We start from the raw sequence: 23,576 nt of genomic DNA, 5'->3' as shown, positions 1-23,576 counted from the left end.
GCTCTCCTTAGAGTTACAAATGACCTGCTCTTATCATCTGATCGTGGTTGTATCTCTCTATTAGTTCTATTGGATCTTAGTGCTGCGTTTGACACAATTGACCACAAAATTCTTTTGTATAGATTTGAAGACTTTGGAAGTGCATTAGCATGGTTTAAATCATACTTATATGACTGCCATCAATTCGTTGCAGTGAATGAAGAGGTATCATATCAATCACAAGTGCAGTATGGAGTACCTCAAGGCTCAGTACTAGGGCCGCTACTCTTCGCACTTTATATGTTACCCTTGGGAGATATCATCAGGAAACATGGTGTTAGCTTTCACTGCTGATGATACTCAGCTCTATATTTCTTCGCGGCCCGGTGAAATACACCAATTTGAAAAACTAATGGAATGCATGTTTTCAATGAGTTAATTATAGGACCTAAAAACTTTGCATGTAATAACCTATAACATTGTCTAAGACTTGATGGCTGCTCTGTCAATTGTTCGTCATCAGTTAGGAACCTAGGTGTGCTATTTGATAGCAATCTTTCCACGTTTCTAGCATTTGTAAAACTGCATTTTTCCATCTCAAAAATATATCTAAATTATGGCCTATGCTCTCAATGTCAAATGCAGAAATGTTAATCCATGCATTTATGACCTCAAGGTTAGATTATTGTAATGCTTTATTGGGTGGTTGTTCTGCACACTTAGTAAACAAACTACAGCTAGTCCAAAATGCAGCAGCAAGAGTTCTTACTAGAACCACAAAGTATGACCATATTAGCCCGGTCCTGTCAACAGTGCTCTGGCTCCCTATCAAACATTGTGTGGATTTTAAAATATTGCTTATTACTTATAAAGCCCTGAATGGTTTTTGAATGAGCTCCTGTCATATTATAATCCTCCACGTCCGCTACATTCTCAACACTCAGGCATTTTGATAATACCTATAATATCAAAATCAACTGCGGGCAGCAGATCCTTTTCCTATTTGGTGCCTAAACTCTGGAATAACCTACCTAACATTGTTCGGGAGGCAGACACACTCTTTCAGTTTAAATCTAGATTAAAGACCCATCTCTTTAACCTGGTTTACACATAACATAATAATTTGCTTTTAATATCCAAATCAATTAAAGGATTTTTAGGCTGCATTAATTAGGTAAACCAGAACCAGGAACACTTCCCATAACACCCGATGTACTTGCTACAGTACATCATTAGAAGAATGGCATCTGCGCTAATATTAGTTTCTTTCTTATTCCGAGGTCACCGTAGCCACCAGATCCAGTCTGTATCCAGATCAGAGGGTCACTGCAGTCACCCGGATCCAGTACGTATCCAGACCAGATGGTGGATCGGCACCTAGAAAGGACCTCTACATCCCTGAAAGACAGCGGAGACCAGGACAACTAGAGCCCCAGATACAGATCCCCTGTAAAGACCTTGTCTCAGATGACCACCAGGACAAGACCACAGGAAACAGATGATTCTTCTGCACAACCTGACTTTGCTGCAGCCTGGAATTAAAGTGCTGGTTTCGTCTGGTCAGAGGAGACCTGGCCCCCCAACTGAGCCTGGTTTCTCCCAAGGTTTTTTTCTCCATTCTGTCACCGATAGAGTTTCGGTTCCTTGCTGCTGTCACTTCTGGCTTGCTTAGTTGGAGTCACTTCATCCACAGCGATATCGTTGAATTGATTGCAAATAAATGCACAGACACTATTTAAACTGAACAGAGATGACATCACTGAATTCAATGCTGAACTGCCTTTAACTGTCATATTGCATTATTGACACACTGTTTGCCTAATGAATGTTGTTCAGTTGTTTTGACACAATGTATTTTGTTTAAAGCCCCATTATTGTGTATCCTAGTGAACCAAACTGAGGCCATGTCCACACTTATATGTTTTGTTTGAAAACGCATCTTTTTCTCTCTGTTTTGGCTTTCTGTCCACACTGAGGCAGCATTTTTATAAAGGAAAACTGAGCTTTTTGAAAGTGCTCTCCAAAGTGGATAAATTTTAAAAAGGCCGTTTTCGCTTTGTAGTGTGGACTGTGAAAACTGAGGATTTTGAAAACGATGACGCATGTTTAGTCATGTGACACACATTATACCAATAGATATCCGTGTTTATACTGGTATTGTGCACGTTATGTACTATGCATTTTCGCACTATTCCTACAGATGTGTTACTTTGTACACTCTGCATATCACAGTCCTGCAAAGATGAAAGCTAATTTACTTGCGATTTCTATTTGCGACAAAATATGAGGGCAGTTGCATTATAGATCAGACATAAAATTATGAGTGTGTGGGACCTGGACGTGTCAGTGAATGGTGAGTTGTTTTCATAAATAAAAAATTTTAAAAATCCTGTAAGAAAAACTGCATGAAAACGTCTCATGTCTGTTCCATGTATATCATGTGTATCATGTGCAGTGAGCTTTTTTGAGGCTTTACGAATGCACAGAAAGCTAATTTAACTTTTTCTTATTTTTGAGAGACCATTTTGAAGCCTCAGGAAACCTTTGCAGGTGTTCTGAGTTTATTAACTGATTGGCATGTCACCATATTATAATTTGCTGAGAGTGAATTGGTTTGGGTTTTGTTAAATGTGATCCAAAATCATCACAATTAAAACAACAAAAGACTTAAATAAATTCAATGCACTCAGACTGATTTGAATTACTGAACTAAATGAACTTTTCCATGACATTCTAATTTGTTGAGATGCACCTCTATGTATTAATTATTGAAATACATTTTTATTATTGTTGTTGTTGTTGTATTTTATTTAATTTTTTGTATGTATTTTATTTATGAATAATATATTTCTTAAATTGTAAGCACTATTTTCTATTTGGTTGAATTGCTTTTAACAAGCAGTAAGCTATAAGTAAACATTCGGACATAGATTTTCTATAGGCTGAATTCACAAATTACAATAGATCCAAATTACAATGCAGTTTTATCATCCAAGCCTTTCTAAAGCTTAGGTCTAAAGTCTAATGCCAGGAGAGGGGTTGGTTAGCAACATGTCTGAAGTCTTTCACCATGAAATCACAATAGAAGCACTGGGGGAAGTGAGCATAGTGTGTGTTTTCATGTCAGGCAAAAGACAGAAATGAAGAGCAGGGAAGGGGGACACCCTGGCCCTTAATATATGCAGCACTATTGTGTGGAGTCAATGCAGCATGCTTAAATGGGGCAAGTTAGGGGAAAAAAGAAACAGTGGAGAGAGGGGAGAATGAAGACAAGGAGGGAACACATGCAATATTGGGGTCATGAGGATTTGAGGATATGTGTCTCATGGACATCCATCTTCGCAGGTTACAGGCATGTTTTTGTCTCTTACTTAGCTTAGATGAACCTCTAGAAAGTTTCACAAAAACAAGAGTCTTAAAACTTGCTATTCAGCTACTGTTATTCAAAAGGCTGCACGCAATGTGGTAAGGAGGCAAATTGCTGTCAACATCTTTGTCTGAGGGTGAAAACCACACCATTTCTGATTGCTGATTGGAGTTTGGATCTGTCAAATGATAAAATGCTCAAAAATACAAGCTGAAAAAAGCTAGACTGAGACCACAAAAGCAAAGAAGGCAGCAGAGGTAAGAGAATTACCTGTTTTTTATACCTCTTTTGTGCTCCCATATAATGTGTATTGGTTTAAGAACTCATTGTAAATTCATAAATGCATTATAACAAAAAAATTATAATTTACTTAACTGCAGTTGAAAACACTGAGGAGGTGGGTTGAAGCCACACCCAAATATGTCATTAAAAAACACAATCAAATATAATTTAATTGTATAGTTTTATAATTAATAATAATAATACTGTAGATAGAAATGAAACATAAATGTTCTTAAATAAAAACAATAGCTTTCATAAAACAATGCCTGCCGCAAAATCTTGGATTCAATTTGTGATATATCTATAGATCTATAATGCTGAAAATGTAGGCCTGCCTTTTAAATCTTTAACAGTAAAATGAACTGAAACTGAAAAATTGACTATTTATTTAAAAAGGTAAAAATCTATGTTTGTGTATATTTACGTGTGCTGCTCTGAATAGGCAAACAGAGTAATGTGTGTATAATAAAACAGCTCACCACATCCGTCTCACGTGTAACCCTTTGCAGGTGTAATGCATCTTTCTATAACAGTTCAGGTGTTTTAACCAGTGTGGAATGATGTGTGAAGGGATGAGCTCCTGGATTTTGACCCACCAGTGTGTCTTGGTGCTGTTCATCTACTTTATGCCAATATGCCAAGCCTTTCTTCCCAACTTCTGGTCACGCGTATTAACGTTGTCATGGGATTCATACACACACCAGTACATGACAGAACAAGCTATACTGAACATCACAATGGAAACTCTAAGCAAAATGATGGAACATCAACATGATGTAGATAATGACGAGCTGGTAGGTATCGTGCCAAATGAATATTTCTAGTTGTTGCTATTTACTGCTGAGTGTTTTTATCTCTAAAAGGGTTTTAGAAATGTTTTAAATGCATAGTGATGACTTGAAAAGTTAGTCTCACTGATTTGTTTGTTCCAGTATACTGGGCTTGGTCGAGGGTTTTGGCATGCTGTGGGTGAGGTAGCAAGTGCTAACGCAGAAATGGATTTCTTGAGCTCCACATGCTCTGATCCAGTATACCACTTTGACTCTGAGAGAGTGGAAGGAGCCACCCAGATGCTACGAGAGTTCTGGGACCAGACAGTGCTGCTGACCCAGGCTAAAGAGTACCAGGGGGCCAGGCGTAGCTTGGGTCAGCTTTTCCACTCGTTACAGGTTGGCTGACACATTATATTTATTATTCTGACTACATTATATTTATTACCCTGTTGAAAAAACTGCATATGCTGGTTAGGTATGTTCTGAAGCATGGTATCTGGTTTGAGCTGGTTTGAGCTTCTTTTGAGCTGGTTATAAGCTTTCTGTGAGTTGGTCTGAGCAGGAGCTAGTTTCTTAGGAACAGCAGATGACCAGATTGAATCAGATCAGGACCAGTTTATAACCAACTAATATTATGATATGACAATCACATGTTGTATTAGTCATTAGACGTTTGTAGCATTGTAGTTTTAAAGACATCATATGATGCAATTTCAATTTTCCCTTTTTATTTGGAGTGTTACAAGCTCTTGGTGCATGAAGAAAGTCTGTAAAGTTGCAAAGACTAAAGTCTCAAATTCAAAGAGATATTCTTATCAAAATTAAAGCTGCAGTCGCTAACTTTTGACGCTCTAGCGGTTAATAAACAGAACTGCTTGCGTCTTGCGGAAGAACATTGTAGCCGGAGCTACTTCTCTCTGTTTATGTCTATAAAGAATCACAAAGGTACTGGGTTACTCCGCCGCGGTACCCCCGAAGCAATCTAAAATAGTCTGAATATAAACACTTATTATAGGTGTACCTTAGTGGTTCAGGACAGGCTAAAAACACGGTTTGGAAAATGGGTTCATGGTGTACTCATTTATTATATACATTTTGTAAATCTTGAAAACAAAAAAAAGTTATGGACCACAGCTCTGATTGGTTGTTTCTTACCGGGAGCGGATGAATTTCTGCAAATGGCAATAGGAGCACTGGGAGAAGCCAGAGGAGTTTGATTTTTTCACGGATTTTCTATCTCATATTCTACTGTCAGGACATAATGACAGGTTTCACAAATACATTTTTACAAAAGTTACCTACTTCAGCTTTAAGACTGCCACGCCCCCTAAAATGGCTCATTCAAACATGCATATGCATATGGTTGTAGGACTTTTACAGTCACAGTAACTGGGTGGAGATGGGTCAGCAAGCGGTGTACCTCCACCTTCTGCACCCGGAAGAGCCGTCAGTTCCTGTAGCTTCAGGTGAGTCCCTCACAAAGCATTTTACAAAAAGTCGTTAACCACTCATATGTTCACATATGTTTTTGTTGTTTTCAGAGGAAACCCCAACTTGTGCAGGTTGCTACAGATTTAGCTGTTATAATAATCTGCTAGAGGAAATGATTCGTCACACGGAACCGCTACTGACTACTGGCTATTTCAGCACTTACCCTGTAAAACCACCAGGTGAAAACAGTGAAAAAAAAAGTGTCCTGGTCACTTTTCACCCCAAAATGAAGTTAGCAAAACAAGATAAAGTAATTATATCTTGCTTAAAGAAAATGCAGCCTATGTGTAAGACATTTCTTTTCTTTGTAAAATTATTTTGTGACAATTAAGACTATTTCCAATTTCCTTCTTGATTTACTGTAATGCGTTGAAATTTTATTAATTTGTTCTTTTTTTTTTGTTTGTTTTGTACATGGATTCCCATTACTGCAGTACCTAGAGTAATAAAAAAAAGTAATATATTTCAAATACATTTATTTCATACTAAATACAGTTCAAATCTATTAACATATTTTCTGACATATCACTCTTATAAAACTATAATAAAACTTTATGTGGAGTACTACTTGTGCACAATGCACATTTCTTAATATTAAGACTAAAAAGTGTTTTATTGTCACTATTGATGATGAATGTATGATCATTTTTGAATAATATCAGTCTTTAAATGCAAGATACATAAAGTGTACCTACTTTCAATAGTTTCACGGTAGCACTTTATTTTAAAGTCCTGTTCTTCATGTACATACTATGTACTTATTATAGAAATTACAATAACTATGTAATAACTAGGTACTAACCCTGAACCTACCCCTAAACCTTACCCTACCCGATGTAGTTACCTTGTGTTACCAGAACTTTCTTAGATAAATGCACTGTAAGTACACGTACTGTAAAATAAAGTGTAACCAGTTTCACTTTAGCACAATCAAATACACGATATGTATTTAACTGGATTTTGGCACTACTTCCTCACAAATAAATTATGCATTATGCACAAAGTTCTAGTTATACAGACTTTAAGTATACCAGTTTAGTATACTAAAAGTAAAATTACTTGGATTTTTTTTATTAAGTACATAAATATGTAAGTGTAGTATACTTGGCATGAAATAAATGTATTTCAAAAACAATTTATGATTTAATATCTATATTTTTGATTATAGGTTACCTTTTACTTTATTATAGTAAAGATCACTTGAACCATTTATTTAAATATTCATAAATTGAGGCATTACCAAAATAAATAAAATAAAATAATACCAAAATAAAGTTTAAGTTTTAAGATTAAGTAAAAATACTTTACAATTTGCATCATGATAATTTGGGAGGAGATGCTTAATCATCATAAAAATAGTGCCACTTTGCAAAATATCTTCAAATAATCTTAATTTATTTACTTTTACTATAAAAAAAACATATATATATATATATATATATATATATATAATTTTGAATTACCTTGAGTTTGGGGTGAAATATAACCTGGAAATGTTGTTAATGATTTAATGTGATTCACCTCTTTATCTGTAAGTCATTATAAACAGAATCATATCTGCGACACTAATAAAGATATTTTGAGTTATGATTCATTCTGATGATTAAGTAAGCTTCTTTTAAGAAAAGCAACATGTTTTTGTCTTGTTATTTAAAGGAAAGTGCAGTCACGGTGGGATTCTAGACAGTAGTCGTCACCAGGGAGCTGAGGGGGGAATCAACAAGGACAGCACATCTCCGCTCTTCTCCCCTCATCACTATCTCCATAAAGAAGCTGCCCATCTGGCAACCACAGCAACCCTCAAAGTGCTCCAAGACCTCCGCAATGAGGTGGGGCCTAAAAGCTTCCTCAGGTCAGAGGTCAATTTAATTTAACATCAATACTGCTTACAGTGATCTACACGGAAAGAGTGGAATTCCTGTTTTTACTTAGACACCATGTGTGACACCCCTTTTGTTAATTTTGAGTGCATGAGAAAATGTTAGCACGTCTGTGCCTTTTTTACCTTCCTGTCTACAGTTTTATTTAAATATTTTGCATGGGCTATTCGTTATTTGCTAATTCAGTAATTGAAACACAATTATCCAATGATGAAAAAATGCACAAGTGATGTAGTCTGTGGAAACCTGTAGGCTCTTCAGTGTCCAGCAGCCTCCAGCATTGGTCTTCGTCATGGACACAACCGGCAGCATGTTTGAGGAGATCACAGCTGCCCGATTCAGAGCCCTCTCCATCATACAAGCCCGTGAAAAGAGCCAACGCACTAGTCTGCCTGGCACCTTCATTCTAGTGCCTTTTCATGACCCTGGTTAGAATGTCATCTTATGCCTACACTGAAATAACACTTCTCATTTTATCTATAATATTTTATGTTTAATTAGTTCTACATTAAGTACAATGATGATATCTCAGGTTTTGGGCCAGTGATGGAGACAGATGACCCTTATCAGTTCATGCAATACATGGAGGATCTGACCGCTCTTGGAGGTGGGGATGAACCAGAGATGTGTCTCTCTGCCATTCAGGTAACCATAACATTTCACATTCTAAATAAACATTGAACGCATAGCAGACTTACTATTGATAAAATCAACAGGGAAACCCCTATATTTGTGGACAATTGATAAAAATCATGGGGATGAGCAACATTTTTGTTCCCAGCATGTCTATAACTGGGTCATTCTCACGAAACAGTTGAAAGCCATGTCACTAGTGATTTTAGATATTAAACATGCAATTTAGTAATATATAAAAACACCATAATAAAGACAATACTGTTCTCTACCTTGCACAAAGAGTAATTTCAACATAGGAATTAATTATTTTTGCATTTTATTGCATTTTCTGCAGAAATTCTCATTACCGCAATGCGTCCAGCTGTATCTTAACTTATGTTATGTTGTAATTTAAACAAAGTACAATTAAAGTATTCTGAAAAAAGTAAATGGATATTCTTCTATAATTTTTCACATGACAGAAAAATGACAGACTGAATATTCATGTATAATAATAATGATACAATAGTGGAAATATAAAGTGTCCATGACTAATGTTCTCATCCTCCGCAATATTTTTTGAGGGTCATTTATGCACACAATTTTTTTTTAAATATAAATCTTGATTTTACATTATTCAACACATGAGGCAGAACCTTCGAAATACCAACAAGGTAGGCAGATATCTTCATATTGTTCCAGTTAAAAGTGTAAAATTCTCTTGTCAGAACGTGTACACGACAAATTGATTATCATCACCGAAACGGGTAGATTTCCACATTTAGAAAAAATATTAGATTACAAATTTTCTATGAAAATATACTTCATTAATGACTAATTATATACACGGAGTAAAAATTTAGCTAAATCATCATGGCTTCTCTGTTGTTAGCAAAACATGCTAAGACACCTCATCCTCCGCAACACCATTTTCACTCACCGCAACAATTTAAGGCCAGTTGCGGTAGAGAGAACCTCTTTTTCGGTAATGAGAATTTAATCATACAGACCATTGTTAAATATATATAATGAGTTATTAAATTAAATATTATTTAATAACAAAACAAAAAAGCTTAAGCAAAGGCTAGGGTGACCAATTTCAGAGAAAACGTTTATACCAACCCACCAAATCCCAGGAAGGAGAGAGACATTATGGGTTAGAGGTTACAGCAGGAGTAGTTATCAAAAATTGTTGGGAATCCTACACAAATGTTGGTGCATCTATCATCATGAGGACTTTCTATAAGTGTAATGATTTTTATACTGAGCAAAAGAACTTTGTGTGTGTGTGTGTGTGTTCACTGCTGTGTGTGCACTTTGGATGGGTTAAATGCAGAGCACAAATTCTGAATATGGGTCACCATACTTGGCTGTATGTCATATTAGAATAATTTCTAAAGGATAATTTGACACTGAAACCTGGAGTAATGATGCTGAAAATTCAGCTTTGTCACCACAGAAATAGTATTCTGGTTTAAAGTATATTAAAAAGACAACAATCACTTTATCATAATATTACTGTTTTTACTGTAGTTCTGATCAAATAAATGCAGCCTTGATGAGCAGAAGAGGCTTCAAAAAAAACTTTTTTTATTTTTTATTATTGATGCTAAACTTTTGAATGGCAGTGTATTTAAATAAGGAAAAATGCAGCAGTTTTAAATTTTAATTAAAAAACAATTATTAAAGAATGGTTAGGGTTAAATTGAATGAGAACATCTTTAAGGAAAAAAGAAAAATATATTGTGAATCATCTTTTTAGGAATGAGCGATTTTGGAAAAACTTTAGGTTCACACTTGGGTATACTCTTTACCAGAACCAACTCTTTCAGTAGAAAGAAAAAAATTCACTTGAGTTATCAAAGACTACATTCCCACTGTCAATGACTATTAATAAATAGTTATTACATAATTATATGATTATTACATAAAATATAAAATAAAATAAGAAACATTATTTTGTAATAATGTATTGTGAATAATTTTTTAATAATAAGACTAAAATTATAAAACTAATATTAGTCTTGTTTGTTTTCTAACATTACACTATTAAGTATTTATTTTTGTGGAAAACCAAAGGGTGCCCTTTAAACTGCTTCTCATAAAACCTATTCATAAAGCAGCAAAGGAATGGGAGAAATCTTAAGCTAAGAAAAAGAGTGAGGATGACCTTTTTGGTATGGATGATTACTAACTACACCCACAGTGATTTCCTGATAAGGGATGGGTCTCTGTCAGTTATTTTATAATAGAAATATTGTAGAATGAGATATCATGTTGCCATAATCAAATGAAGATTTCAAAATAAAAATGTTGCAATATTCAAATAAAGTTTGAACTAGAGTGTCACTAATTAAACAAGCACATGTTCAGCTAATTGTCAGCTTCTACATGTCTGCATCTTATAAATAATTGTTATATGTATAAGCAGCCTTTTAATTAACAGACTAGAATTATTATGGTTGATATGACAGTAAGATTTAGTACAAAGGTAAAAGAAATCCAAACTGGATTGCTGTGGAAACAGCCATTTTAGGATTGTTTAGGATTTGGTCTTAGTGGTAGTCAAGAGGACACCTAAATCACAAACTTTTCACGGATTTAAGAGCTGATTTTTACATAAAAACACGTTAGGATCAACATTTAGTTTCACTTAAAATATTTTGTGAAAATGGCCCCTGGTGTTTTTACCCTATCTTATCTAGTTATGAAGCACTGCAAAATAATTTATGCCAATATTATCTAATTTATTTTCTACATTAAATATTATTTGTTTGACTATACCACATACTTAATATGCCTATTATCATTACCGAAATCATGAACCTCATTTTCGTAACCTATGTATCATTACCGCAACATGTGTTCTTTTAAGATTTATTTAAGAAATTGAAAAATAGTAGTCTGCTTTTAAATGTATGTGCAGAATCTATACATTATGTTCTTTCAGGTTTGCAACATCATTTTGAAAATATTTCAGTTTTTACTGAAAAATTTTTTAAAAATTGGCTGCAAAATGCAGAAGGTGTTGCGGTAATGAGAGAAATAATTGAAAATCACATAAAAATGTTATTATAAAAATATATTTTATTCCATAGTTTCAAGTAACTGTGCATGACTGTTAATAAACCATTTTTAAAAATGTGAAAATGTATTATTTTTCCCCACATCACTGGACTTTTCAGAGTGTTACGGTAATGAGATTTTTAAGGACATGTTTTGGAAAATATGTTCAAAAAGTTGTTAAATTGTCAGTAAAACTTTTTTAAATTTATGGTCACTGACACTTCAGACCCGGCTCTTAATGCTTAAAAAGAAAATTTGTTGATACAAACATTTTTTTAAATGTCATATATGAAATCTTTGAAACTACAATTTCGTGAGAATCACCCAACTGTGTTTCAGTTCAGGGGCTGCATCCTCTGAATGATGCAGACATCGTAAGCTTCACCTTGTTTGTTGAATTGAGTACTGTTAAATGGGATGTTCTAACTAGCCTATAGAGGATTGTTCTTGTAGACAAGCGATAGCTGCAGTTGAAGAGCAGCATTTGTACCAGACATTTTTGAAAATGATATTCAACTGTCTGAAAAAAAAAACGGGGCTCCAACCTGTCTAAACTTCTTTACCATGGTCCATTTATGTATATTAAACCCTTAAACTATCTATAAAATCTTGATTAGATATCAACATTCAAACTGCTTTAAAGTGTTTTAGACACTAGGACATTAATTGCAGTTATCTGATGTCAGTCGCCATGGGTTTAACACCTCTGACATAAATATTACTTTTTGACCTACAGTTGATTTTTTTCAAATGCAATTTGTCATTCATTGTGCAATTAAAAATTTCAAACTTTTTGTTGTCGCTCATTAACGACTCAAGTGAAGATCTGAGATTTCCTTACAAACTTGTATCTATGTCCAAAACATTCCCATTTCATACCCCTGGTGAAATTTGGAATTATTGTTTTATTGAATCTAGGAAATTCTCTTAAATGAAATAGAGCGACCAATCTTGTTGCTTTACTGATCAAAATTTCTTTAGACTACTTGTGCCCTACTTCACATTTCTTTGCCAGAGAAGTCTGCATAGTCAGTAATCCATTTATGTCTTTGCCACTAGTTGGTTAATAGAATAGCTCTCACTGAGCCAGATCCAGCTCAGATTTAAACTGACTGGTGAATCAAGGTCTCACTCTTGTCAATGAACTTTATTTTCCATTATTAAGATAGACAGTAGGCTGGACTGGTAAGTGTTGAAAGCAGATTCAGAATGTTAGTTTAACAGAAAATACGAAGAACTACTTAGACCAGTAAATGATTAAAATCAATCAAGTTATTATTATAACTAACAACATTTGAAGCGTTCTCTGTAGTGATCATTGGAAATGCAACACATGCCCACAAAGGGATGGAAGCTCTTCTGTGCATTAGATCATCTGTTGCACTGGATCATCAGCATGAAGTGGCATTCAAAGTGTTGGTGTTGTTATGTATGGGCACCACTGTCTCTACCCCTCTTCAATATGACTTGAATGATCTACCACCATTTTACATGGCAGGATGTTCTCTAGAGTGAAAGTTTCACCCTGCATTGAATAAGTCTGTGTCCATGTTGACTCCTCAGGAGTGTCAACTTCCTCTTTCATGAGGGGAGCTGAAGTGTATGTCTGTATGATCATTGTAAATGCAACACATGTGCCCACAAAGCCACTTCCTCTTCTTTCTTTGCTTCTCTCTGCCAATTGTTGAACAGACTCGATCTATTTGCCCCCATTTGTCAACGTAGCAGTTCCAGAAGCTGTCTGGTCACATCTAAAATTTGAACATTAAGAGAACCGTATAAATGAAATGAATCTTGGAAAAACCCCAACCACAATTGTCTTTGAGCAATCAGCTCTTCCTTTGATTCCACTTTCATATCTTTCAATGTCTCTAGACTTCATAAATCTCGTCTGGTTGACAACACCAGTTCCATATTCTATTTTAAGCTCTTCTTTACAGAGAAAGAGCAAGCAGTTTCTTCCATGCAAAATTGCAGAAAACAGCTCCTCTAATACAGAATATGGTGTATAATACCTCAAATTATTTCTCTTTCCTGTTTAACTAGAAAATAATATTCCTGTGAGATGTCTCTAATATCTGTTCAAATCAAAATTTATCTTTCAAATTAATTCTAAAACTGTTTGAATCTGAATTTAGGTCTTATTCATGCAAAAAGAGATTTGTGGTACTAATATTTGGGGTATACCTCTCCTGAATAAAAAGACAGCATTCCACCAAGAATGTGCTATCATTACCTACTTTGCAGTAACAAGGTTTTTCTTGGTTGCAGTCAATCACAACCACCCGGAAACTCAAAATAGCACCTTAGGTGAATTTAACCATAATCACTGCCCTCAAAACATAAATGTGTGTTTTCTTCAAGAATTTGACATCAGAAACCAAATATAAATTTATGTATTTCATTTATAAGCATTTGAAAGGAAATATATGGTGTTTGCCCTGTTATTATTAGAAATAACACGTTAGCCATCAACTAAAGTACTGTGCAAAAGTCTTAAAGGGTTAGTTCACCCAAATTTTACAATTATATCATTTATAACTCACCCTCATGTCATTCCAAACCTGTAAGACCTCCGTTCATCTACGGAACACATTTTAAGATATTTTAGATTTAGTCCAAGAGCTTTCTGACCCTCCATTGAAACTGTGTGCACTGTATACTGTCCATGTCCAGAAAGGTAATAAAAACATCATCAAAGTAGTCCATGTGACATCAGAGGGTCAGTTGGAATTTGTTGAAGCATCGAAAATACATTTTGGTCCAAAAATAACAAAAGTTACGTCTTTATTCAGTATTGTCTTCTCTTCCAGGTTTGTTTTGAGCGCGACTGCTGTGACTGTTGACATACGACACTGCTGACATGCTATCTTTGTTATTGGGAGTGCCAGAAAACACGTCAGAAGCATCATACGTCAACAGCGCCATGAACACGCTCACAACAGACCCAGAGAGAAGACAATGCTGAATAAAGTCATCATTTTTGTTATTTTTGGACCAAAATGTATTTTTGATGCTTCAACAAATTCCAACTGACCCTCTGATATCACATGGACTACTTTGATGATGTTTTTATTACCTTTCTGGACAAGATCTAAAATCTAAAATATCTTAAACTGTGTTCCGAAGATGAACGGAGGTCTTACGGGTTTGGAACGACATGAGGGTGAGTCATCAATGACATAATTTTAATATTTGGGTGAACTAAACCTTTAAGCCACTAGTATTTTCACCAACATAAAAGTGGTTTTAAGTCAGTTAAAACATAAATAATTGACTTAAATCGATTTTTTTTGTTGGTGAAAATACTAGTGGCCTGAGACTTTTGTACGGTACTGTACATTTATGAATATTTAACCTGTTAAATGTCACCCCGTCCCGTATACGGGACGCCTACGTTGACTATACTATATTACAATCAAATCTAATCTAATCTTGACAAACTATATATCGTTGGAAAGGTCTAAGACTCCCAAATATATATTTTCCTAATATTTTTAGTTTAAAATTATGTAGGAAAAGTAATAGATCAATTTATGACAAGAGTGCACCCTCAGAAATCTACATTACAAAAGAAGCTTTGACCTTTGTTTAAAAAAAAAGACTTCCTCGTTGCCTTTTTCTCTATCACATTTTAGAAATCATCAGAAGTTATATATCACTTGAAAACATAAAATACCAAAATTCATCCTTTAAAACCCATTTTAAAATCAGACATTGCATTACCATGTAAATGGTAAATCAAAATCATGTTACAAAATGTTTTCAGTCATGAATTATAAAAATTTAGGTTTGTATCATGCACATTCAAGTCTATCTTCAAAAACGTGAGTGACAGTTATCAGGTTAAAAAAGAAATTAATATGTTTACAATTTCCTCCACAGCAGTGAAGGAACCATGTTGCATCTTTCTTGTCCCAGGCCACATTTGAGGGAGTCTTCAAATGCAGCCTTCAAAAGAATGCAGCCCCTAATTGACACACAGCTTATGTTTAGTAAGCTGGGCCTGGAAAAATATAATAAACACTACTAAGCACTAACCATTTCAAATTAAGTAATTTGCCCTAAATTTGATAGTGCTATTTACAGAGAACACATTTTTTGTATATGCTTTAGCTCAAGTGGTAGACCATAGTGCTAACAATATCATTGTTATGGGTTTAAATGCTATGGAACACATATGGTTGAGATAAATAAATTCTACTACAGTGATGTACATTCTAAGAATGTCTCTCTCTGTGTGTCTTATGTGCGTGAATGGGTCTGTGGGGCAGATGGCTCTGACCCATAGCCCTCCACTGTCAGAGATATTTGTATTCACAGACGCTTCCCCTAAAGACCATCATTTGCAGAGTGCAGTCCAGGCTCTCATACTGGAGAAGCAAACAAAGGTAAACCACAAACACACACTGTTTAAAACATTCAATAGTTAGGGTATTTTGTTGGTAGCTTAGCACTATGCTAACATCAAACTCTATTGACTCTCCTGGGCAGAGAGCTATAAATGTGAAGCATATTCCATATCAGTTACTAATAATGTTCCATTTCAGCTATAATGCTACTTCAGAAAGCTGTTGCCTATAGCAGCAGTTCTCAGTTCCAGTCCTCGCGACCCCCTGTTCTGCACATTTTGTATGTTTCTCTTTGTTAACACACCTGATTCAGATAATCAGTTTGTTAGAAGTGAGCTCCGTGCGTGAACTGTGTTCCCATTGACATGGTCCCTACACAGTGTTCACTTCAGAACATTAATTCACGGATTTGCAATGCGCAACATCTTCACACACGGATAAGTGTGACATCAGATACCTTGGTAAATAAATACAATTTAATTTTATGTCTTGCACACTTCAGTGCACTTTTTTTGAATGGAGCATATACTTTCGCTTCAAACTGGAATCATGGCGGAATATCCTGTTATGGCTAATTCGCAAGGCACTTGCAAACGTCTGAAGCGATAAGACAGATATACAAAATGTGCAGAGCAGGGGGTTGTGAGGACTGGAATTGAGAATCGCTGGCCTACAGTATGTAGGCAAGCCAACATAAGGATTTGTAGGGAGACCAAATGTACCATTTTCCAAGGACATGTCCTGGCCAGGATTTCTATATTGCCTAAAATATCCAGGTTTTGGCTTTGGTTTCCTGTTTTCATACTTAATGAAGGTTATGATCATTTGACCAATAACATGCAGACATTGTACGTAATCAACCAATCGTGGAGCGTGAGAAGGTAGGCTCTACAGAGAATAGTCAAAGAAATGCAAATACATGTACATATTAATATTTGACTTGAAGCAGCACTGAACATGGGTGTATAACATCAAAGTATTGTGAGAGCGATTCAAAAGCTAAAATGTGGATATTTTCAATTCTGGCCATGACGTGTCCTGGGAAAATGGCATGTTGGCTCACCCTAGGTTTTGGAACAGAGGCATTGTTTTCATGCATCTAATTTTGGTACGTGCTAGGTCAACTTTTTGCTTACTGAAGATCTAAGTCTCACAGGAAGAGGAAAAGGGTTGAGAAAAAGGAAAAGAAGAGAATCTTTATCTCCTGGTAGATTCTCTCTGTATTCTACTCTTTCTTCATTGTCGGGAGGAATGACTATCTTCACTACAAAAACAGACATCCGTGATGTGTCAGCCATTGTAGAAGACACTACCACCTCCAGCAAGGTAGAGTCAACTGGAAATACAAGAGGAACAAAAGATCTGTTTTAAAAATTAAAGGATTAGTTTACATAATTAAAAAAATACTGATAGTGTAATCACCAAAGTTAATATCTTTCTTTCTTCAGTCAAAAAGAAATTAAGGTTTTCTAGGAAAACATGCAGGAGTTTTCTGCTTATAATGGACTTCAATATTGATCAATGGGTTGAAGGTCAAAAACTGCTGTTTCAATGCATCTTCGAAGGGCTCAACACAATCCCAGCTGAAGAATAAGTGTCTTATTTAGCAAAGCAATTGGTCGTTTTCTAAATAAAATAAAAATGTATATATTTTTTTAACTCAAATGCTCATCTTGCACTAGCTCTGCGATGTGCATGCGCAGCTTCACACATTATGTAATCATGTTGGAATGGTCATGCGTGGTTAGTTCTTCGTCCGTGTACTTTGCTTTAAAAAGGTAGGGTAAGGCGAAAAAGTCCATCTCATTTTCTCCTCTTTTACTTTACACTATACTTTTTTTGTAAAGGGTGTTCAACTTCCTTTCCATGTTTGATTTTGTAAACACTGGGTCGGTACTTCCAGCTACACTACGCGCGAACTTTCCAATGTGATTATATAATGTGTGAGATCCACATAGTGCAAGAGGAGCATTTGTGGTTAATTGTTTTTTTTGGTTTTTGTTTTTCTTAGAAAAGACTATTTGTTTCGCTAGATAAGACCATTATGCCTTGGCTAGGATCATTTAGAGACCTTTAAAGCTGAACTGAAAATGCAGTTTGAACCTTCAACCTGTTGATTCCCTTTGAAGTCCACTATATGGAGAAAAATCCTTTTTTTTTTTTTTGACTGAAGAATGAAAGGCATGAACATCTTGGATGACATCGGGATGAGTAAATTATCAGGAATTTTTTATTCTGGAAGTGAGCTAATTATTTAATAACAGTCTTGTCAGGATTGTGAACGCATTATTCTGCATAACCACATTTATTTCTCTAAATAGGTGACTCTGCTTCATGCAGAGAGTGAATCAAATTCATCAAACTCCTTCAGAGTGGACAAAGCTGTGACAAAAGTGATGCTGCACATCACTGGTCAGCTTACAAATTGCGAGCTTGTCAGTCCCTCAGGTACCCATACTTACACAGAGAACTTTAAGCATACAATCCATCCACGTACCTAAGCACAACACAGACTGCTTTCCTCACCACTAGTTCTTTGATGTCCACTTACAGAAGTGTGTCACAACCTTAATAGCCATACAAACATGATCAAATCTTTATGTACGTTTGGTGGTGGAATGATCTTTGTAACTTCAAACAGCATAGTCCATTCTCTAATGTCATAAAAAAGATAGAAATATCCCTTAACCGCTTGACTCACAACTGTTAATGCATTTAACAAACATGTTATTCTGTGTCTGCTCTCACTGTACCACCTATTGTAATCTCTATACAGTCTCACACCTTTTTGAGCAACTGTGGCACTTCATAATCTGGCACTTCACATTACAGTCTCCCCAGGGTGAATCACTTACTGTACATTGTAGATTTCCTAATTTTGAAAGACCCTATCTTTATTTCTCAGGTGTTCAACAATCTCTTCCTGGTACTGACAGTCCTCTGGCAGTGCTACACTCGTCTAAGGGTCTAAATAGAATAAACCTGCTGCCTCCAATAGAGATAGGTATATGGCAGCTCACAGTTAAAACCATTGGGCCAATGACATTCAGCGTACTAGGTAAAAATGCTTGCAAAAGCACCCAGTCTTAATATAATTAAATGATTAAGTTAGTAATAAAACTATGCTACAGCCATGTGTTTAACCCTTTAGGTGATAGCAGCTTGGACTTCCTGTACTATTTTGCAAGAGAAGCAAATGAGACACATCCAGGACTGAGGAAAATGGAGGGCAGCCCTATAGCAGGTCGTTCTCGTTGTTCTTTGAGCCATTTGAGTGATACTTAATACATTTTATATACACGATTGATGATTATGTGAGTTCTTACCACCACAATACTTCATAGGAGTCCCAGTGTTTTTAGTGGTTGCTGTGACAGGCATGTCACCCAATGAGGAGGCCTCATTCAGTCACGTGACCCTGTTGGGGCCTAATGGGGAGAGCCTGCAGAAGGTATTGCTAAACTCCACATCTTCCCATTTGTCTGAAGAGGAGCTAGTGGGGTACATGGACTCAGTTCCCAGGATGCCATTCAGCATGCGTCTCTCTGGAAATGATAGATGGGGAAATTTGCTCGAAAGAGTTTCCACTGAGATGATTCAACCGACACATGTACAGATACAAGTATGAATGGAATCAATTAACAAAAATAATGTGCTGTCAAAGTATAAATAAGCTAGTGAAAAGTGCGCTTCATCCCTAGGTGCATTCAGCTCCACAGCTTCTTCCTGGTCACAGCTCGACTGTGGTTTTTGAGATTTTTAATCATGGCCCCAGCCGTTACTTCAGACTTTCAGCAAAAGATGACCAGGGGTATCTTTCTCACCCTGACCAACAAAGGTGAGAACAGTAAAAGGAGAGCTAATGACACACTTTCACCAGCATTTAGTCCTACTAATTGTATATAAAACATGTATGCTCACCGATTGAACATTTATCAGTTAAAGACTGATACACTTTTATATTTCAGCCAGAAAGTTGCTAGATATTAATCACTGATATTATTATATTTTTAGTCTGTTTATTGGTGAAAGGGGCTCTGTGGAGAGGGAAGTTGAACTAAGAACTCCTCATACTGCCCAGCCAGGGACAGCCATCACCCTGACTCTGACTGTTTATGCAGAAGACCTACCAGACTCAAATTATGCTGTGGTACATCTGGCAGTGATACTAGAGGTAAGAACCATCAAATGCCTCTTTGTGTGTGTGTGTTTGTGTGTGTGTACCTGGTATTTATCACGTTATGGAGACCAAATGTCCCCACAAAGACAGTAATACCATTACATTTTAACCTTGTGGGGACATTTTTTAGGCCCATGAGAAAACAAGCTCATAAATCATCAGCAATCAAGTTTTTTGAAAATCTAAAAGTGAAGAAAGTTTCCTGCGAGATGTAGGTTTATGTGTAGGGCAGTGATCCTCAAATCTGGCTCACGAGATCCACTTTCCTGCAGAGTTTAGCTCCAACCCTAATCAAACAAACCTACCTGTGGTTTTCTAATGATCCTGAAGACACTGATTAGCAAATTCAGGGTGTGTTTGATTAGAGTTAGAGCTAAACTCTGCAGGAAAGTGGATCTCACAAGCCAGATTTGGGGATCACTGGTGTAGGGCAATAGAAAATACAGATGGTACAGTAAAATGAAAAACATTATATCTATGGAATATCTCCTTACAACATGGAAACACACCGTGGTGGAGGGGAAGCACACAACAGAACTTTGTCAGTGGTTTTAAGTGTGACTCAATTTATAGGTTTACTGTCTCATATGTGGATAAGACATTATAAATGTTTAAATGTGGTCATGTAACAATTCCAGGAACCTGACAAAATGCCTCCGGCATGTTCTTCCCTGCACGTGGAGTCCTCCTGCTCCTCTCTGTGCTCTCAGAGCAGATGGAAAGTCTCATTTGTAGCAAAAGACAGAGGTCACTCTGGACTGGCATCCATACAGCTGGCAAAAGGAGAAGGCATTCTCATTCTGTCTGAAGTGTCTATTCAGAGACATGAAGAACATTTCCCACAACTTCATGAAGAGACTACAGGAGGAGTCCATCTCCCATTAATACAGCCACAAATGGACACCTCAGAACAGCACTTTGAAAAAGAATCTGAACAAAGGCTGGACGTGGTCCAGTTATTGAAGGGGGATCATCCAGTGAACATCAGTGAATGGACTAAGGGGAAACCCATAATGATGCGTTATTCCTCAAGCTGCTGTGCCCCTCATGCAGAGATAGTGCTGTGGGACAGAGCGGGGAATATGAGGCACTGTCATCTCAAAGCCAGTCAGGAAAGGGCATTACGAGAAAAGAACAAGGCGCACAGTGGGGAATCTACTTCATGGCTATTTCTCATGTTGTGGGGCCACTTAACACTGAGCTTTATCTATCACCACAAATGAAATTTGTTAAGTTACTCTTATTATGCAAGTCTGTGTGGACACACATTACTAGTCTTTAGTACCTAGAATGCTTTAAGGGATAGTTCATCCTAAAATAAAAATTATGTAATTAATTACTCAACCTCATGTTGTTCCAAATCCATAAGACCTTTGTTCCTCTTCATCCATGTCCAATGTCAGCTCTATATTCTCCTATAAGTAATGACTGATAACATTTTTTAAACTCTTTTAAACGAAAGCTGAGCTGTATCATACTCTTTCACCAACAAGCGCTTGTCAATGTGAGCGTCTGTTGTTGTTGTAATCTCCGCTATTTTGTTGTTGTTGTTGTTCTTTCTTTATTGTTTAGTTTTCTACTGTTAAACAATGGCCCAGGACAGTATTGCCATGCTGTGGAATAACTGATTACTGCAAAATAACTTCAGTGTACATGTGCGACCTCCGCGTACAAAGTAGCCTATCTGCTCTTAAAGTCGGGTAGTGTGCCTACAGTACGCATGTACTATTCTGATGATGGAATTCCCATTCCAAACACTGTATGCTGTCCCTTATGTAAGCTTAAAAAGTTAAGTATAGTTTGGGCTTAAGGTTTATCCACTGATGTCACATGGACTATTTTAACAATGTCCTTAGTACCTTTCTTGGCCTTGAATGTGGTAGTTGCGTTGCTGTCAATGCAGGATCAAAAAGCTCTCAGATTTTATCAAAAATATCTTAATTTGTGTTCTGAAGATGAACAAAGGTAGTAAGGGTGTAAAACAATAGAATGGTATTATTGAAAACTTTAATTTTTGGGTGTACTATCCATTTAAATACTAGGACATAGCAAAACAAGAAATGTTACTCAGGGAATTTATATTCTGTGATTCACAGGATATTTTTATTATTGTGTCAGAATTTTTGAACAAACAAAAACTTACAAGTAAATCTAATATAATGATTTCAAGTTGTCACAATTAATAAAATGTTAAAAAGAGTGAACTGATAACCTTAACTGGATCTGGATTGACTAAACTAAGTTGAGACCATGTTTTTGAAACAGGGAGTAACAGGTTTGCGGTAAGTGTTCATGAATTATATCAGGGTTCCTCAAATATGGCCATGGAGGTCCACTGTCCTCAAGAGTTTAACTTAAATCCTAATCAAAGCTAATCAAGGTTTTTGAGTTACTAAACAAAATACAGGTATATGGTGACCTTGATTGGGGTTGGAGAATAAATGTAAGATTAAATAAATATAATAAATTGTTATTAGCCTGTTAATTGAATTAAAACATTCAACCACCATTCAAACTGTTATTTATTTATTTTTTTTTAATCTTTTGTAAACATTGGAGGCTCCTCCAGGGGAAGGCTTTGAACAGCGTGACCAGTGTGTAGAGCAAGTGAATGACTTATGAATGACTCAGAACGTACTGCACAGCAAGTGTAGAGCCAAAATGTTCACAAATCAAATCAGTTTAAGCAGATACTGAATTAATCTGGCTCACTGAACCACAAATTATTACATTACTAAACCTTTATTGATGATTCAGAATGAATGAAGAACTCTTATTATCTTGCATGTAAAAAGACTGAGATATAAACCATTGACAACTTTTGTTGGATTTATCGGTATGAAGGCCAGGGGTAAGAGTTTCCATAACATCCAACATGCACACCACTATGACTACACCACTCCAAACACTTATATAAGTAGCTTAAATAAGACTTATTTTAGTGAATTGTTTGTCCTGTAAATGAACACATTATTAAATGGTTTGATGATCATGTGATGATTGATTTAGGTCCCTATATGGCATTCCAGCACGCAATTCATGAGATCCTTAATAGACTTCAAGAGCTGAAATTAATGGTTCAGATAAGGGAGATATCCAAAATGAGGACAGTTGGTGTGCCCCTATAGAAACAGGCATTGGTAAACACATAGCAAATTACTTGAATAGTAGCTTGACTGTGGTTTGATAACTTTAAATTACAAGCATAATCGAGAGTATGATAGAGTTTCAAAGTGGATTCTTTTTCACCACATAAACTAAGGAAATATATTTATTTATTTATTTATTTTTGCTTGTTTAATATTTTATTTAAAACATGGTTATATATGAATCTTAGTACAATTAAGTGGAAAGTCCTGTAAGGAGTTCTGGGCCATGGACTGAACCAACCCAAAATTGTCCAAGTTGTACATGACCAAAACAAAACAGTTAACAGCATTTAAATGTTTTTCTTGGTTTCATATTAATTGGAAGCTCATATTTACTAGTCTTCCTAGACTGGAGTCTTGTTTTAAAACCAATCATTTTTCATTATTTATTGATTTTGCCTACCTGTCTTTTCTGTTTCTTAAATAATGTAACTGTGGTATT

General features: G+C 35.9%; 1 protein-coding gene across 1 annotated transcript; it reads left to right on the top strand.

Moving 5' to 3' along the window:
• Window positions 1-3,223: 3,223 nt before the first annotated feature.
• On the top strand, window positions 3,224-22,557 carry vwa7 (von Willebrand factor A domain containing 7). The gene is made up of 17 exons (XM_052582630.1): window positions 3,224-3,603; window positions 4,138-4,422; window positions 4,561-4,797; window positions 5,771-5,867; window positions 5,943-6,071; window positions 7,549-7,744; window positions 8,025-8,200; window positions 8,305-8,417; window positions 15,728-15,844; window positions 16,925-17,131; window positions 18,127-18,253; window positions 18,711-18,863; window positions 18,957-19,049; window positions 19,150-19,427; window positions 19,507-19,643; window positions 19,820-19,979; window positions 20,624-22,557. Exons 2-17 carry the CDS (start codon window positions 4,186-4,188, stop codon window positions 21,206-21,208), a joined length of 3,042 nt encoding a protein of 1,013 aa, XP_052438590.1. The 5' UTR covers window positions 3,224-3,603; window positions 4,138-4,185; the 3' UTR covers window positions 21,209-22,557.
• The last annotated feature ends 1,019 nt before the right edge of the window (window positions 22,558-23,576 follow it).

Source organism: Carassius gibelio, chromosome B18 (genome assembly GCF_023724105.1).
Source record: "Carassius gibelio isolate Cgi1373 ecotype wild population from Czech Republic chromosome B18, carGib1.2-hapl.c, whole genome shotgun sequence".
In the NCBI taxonomy this organism is placed as follows: Eukaryota; Metazoa; Chordata; class Actinopteri; order Cypriniformes; family Cyprinidae; genus Carassius; species Carassius gibelio.
This window is presented reverse-complemented; position numbering and strand designations above follow the sequence as displayed.